The 2,577-nt window shown below is 38.3% G+C and overlaps 1 protein-coding gene across 1 annotated transcript; it reads right to left on the bottom strand.

The window, feature by feature from the left end:
* On the bottom strand, positions 1-2,322 carry LOC113332857 (small nuclear ribonucleoprotein SmD1b). Its single transcript, XM_026579360.1, has 4 exons — positions 2,220-2,322; positions 2,057-2,133; positions 608-799; positions 1-363 (listed from the first exon to the last, which is right to left on the bottom strand). Exons 1-4 carry the CDS (start codon positions 2,231-2,233, stop codon positions 296-298), a joined length of 351 nt encoding a protein of 116 aa, XP_026435145.1. The 5' UTR covers positions 2,234-2,322; the 3' UTR covers positions 1-295.
* Between the last annotated feature and the right edge of the window lie 255 nt (positions 2,323-2,577).

Raw genomic sequence — 2,577 nt, 5'->3', positions numbered from 1 at the left:
TGCAAGGGAAAAAACAGGAACCAGATGGTTGCTATGTTAAGACAAACTGGATGGATAGGATTTACTTCTTGTTCTATTTCAACCCTACAGGAGGGAAACGAAATCCAGTACTCCCTCTAAGGTTTCTGTTTAAAAATTTAAAACATTTTTACGTAACAATTCTACAGAATTAGCCTCCACATATAAAAAAATTCAAACCAGCATTTTCCTCCATCTTAACCTCCAAACAAGCACAACATGTCCCTGAAAGCTTTCTTTATGCAGACTAAGCAATTTGTACAGAAAACAGACAAGTCTAGCGGCCTCCTCTGCCACGTCCACGACCACGTCCACGGCCTCGACCTCGTCCACCCACTGGCTTACCTAATAACAAAAAACAGTTATAAATGGTTAGTACTCAGAAGCAACATTACAAACTTCACTAAAAAGTAAGAATTTCACACTGCGTCCTGTTAATTAGCCACCAATATAGTTTGTGTTTCCAGCTAAACATAACCAACATGCTATGAAAAACACTGTGTTAAAATGAATTCCCAATAAGACTTATGGCTAAACAGCAAGAAAAAAACAGAAAGAAAAACACTCCATAACGAAGTGCGGTGATTACCAGTAGTTGCCTTCTTGGGTTTGACCCTAGGTGTCTCCTCGACCAATAACGTCTCGAGGTTTAAGCTGTCAGGAAGGATGTAATAGCGGATATTGTTACCCCTCACACTCAGGTGATCCAACGTCACTGGATTTTTACCCTTCAGCGTCAGTTTCACTGTCTTCAAATGGGTGTTCATACTGATATCCACACCTGCAAGAATTCACTGAATTCATTAGTCAAATTGTCAAAAGTACCATTTTGTAAACAAGTAACCATTAGACAAGCTCGCTGATCCATCTAGAAATGCCTTTCATAGCCTATTGTGCAACCATACAAAGCAAGAAAAAAAAGAAAATGGGAGAAATGACAGGTATGATCGCAGACTATCGTACAACAAACAAGGACTATATCGGTTCACTGGGCAACATGAGTCATACAAAGCAAAAGAAGAAAGAAAATGAGATAAAATGACAGGTACAACAAACAAGGATTATATCGGTTCACAGGGCAACATGAGTCATGCTTGACACTCGACCTCCCTCACATATATACTCTTTTGATTTCTTGTTCTCTAATTGCTTGTTTAGAAGAAAAACCAGAGCGAAGTAGTTGTATGAACCGTAAGTGTCTATCCAGTTCCTGAAAACGCTCTCTCTGGGTCACTACTACTCCATAACTCCATATTGTGCAAGGGAAGGTTAAGCTTTTCTTTGTTCTACTAACACTGCAAAAGAATCTAATGTATATTTCGGAGTAACGGTACCTAGGAAAATATCCAGCAGGTCTAACACTATCAATGATGAGAGGTAGCACATATTTTCATGTTTAAAATTTCTATTCTCTATTAAGCACTGATATTTACAATTTTATTGAGGGTTGGTGGAAACGCGGTACTGTTCAGTTCTGAACTCAAATCATGGTATCTGGTGCTGTTCAGTTCTGAACTTAAATCGTGGTATCTGCTAAATCAATGCTTCTTAATACCACAAGATATCAAAGAACAACAGTTGCACCATTTTATCAGTAATACCACCACACACTTTTCAATTAAAAAAAAAAACTATCTGTGATATGATGTCATTGCTAACTGCATAGACAGTATCCAGATGTAGATAATCCCAACAAAGAGCACCACCTTTCAGCTACACGATAAAACCACTCAATGTTGGTAAACCCTAAATTAAGAAAGGAAAATCTAAACAACCTAGATTATTTAATACTTGTTAAGCAAACAAGGGGAATGTGACCTTGATATCTACCTCCATTACAATCCAATAGATTCCTAGGGTTTTTAGATAATAACATAAACATCTAATTTAAATCGAAAAGAAAAATTTGATGCTCCCGCGATTAGGGTTTTACTAAACCCTAATTTTCTGTAATCTAGGTTAACAAATCTGTAAGCATGAAAACGAAGAGATCACCAGTAATAAGCTGAGTTAAAGAGTTAGAAATAGAGGATCTAACCGATGATTGTGCCGTGAACGACAGTTCCATTCTTGAGCTCAATCGAAACAGTCTCGTTGTTTAACTTCATCAAAAACCTACAAGAAAAATACTTTAAAAGATTAAATCGAAGAAAGAAGACATCATTATAAGATCTACAGAAACTAATAGTATGAATCTTTACCTTACGAGCTTCATCTTGGAGTTAGAGGGAGAAACTAGAGGATGGAAACGAGTAAATCCAGTCGAAGAAAAGAAAGAGGTGAGAGAGGAGCCAAAACCCTATAAAAACAATTCGAAAAGGAGACGCCACCGAATAGTGCTACTTATTAGGGCTTGGATTGGCGACGAGTCGTCTGGTTTCTTGACTTGTGGGTTACATTTGACTTGACACATGACGCATTGACCGTTTCCTGCATCGAAGGCTGAATCCCGAGACGTATCCCAGGTGGCGCCACTTGGCTCCCGAAGTTGCTTCCTTACGTGGGTTCATCATATGCACCAAGTTTGTTGTATAGTTTATCACTTTTGCACCCACTATG

The sequence above is a fragment of the Papaver somniferum genome, chromosome 1 (assembly GCF_003573695.1).
Source record: "Papaver somniferum cultivar HN1 chromosome 1, ASM357369v1, whole genome shotgun sequence".
NCBI classification, from domain to species: domain Eukaryota; kingdom Viridiplantae; phylum Streptophyta; class Magnoliopsida; order Ranunculales; family Papaveraceae; genus Papaver; species Papaver somniferum.
The sequence above is the reverse complement of the archived record's forward strand: the minus strand, read 5'-3'. Positions and strand labels throughout refer to the sequence as shown.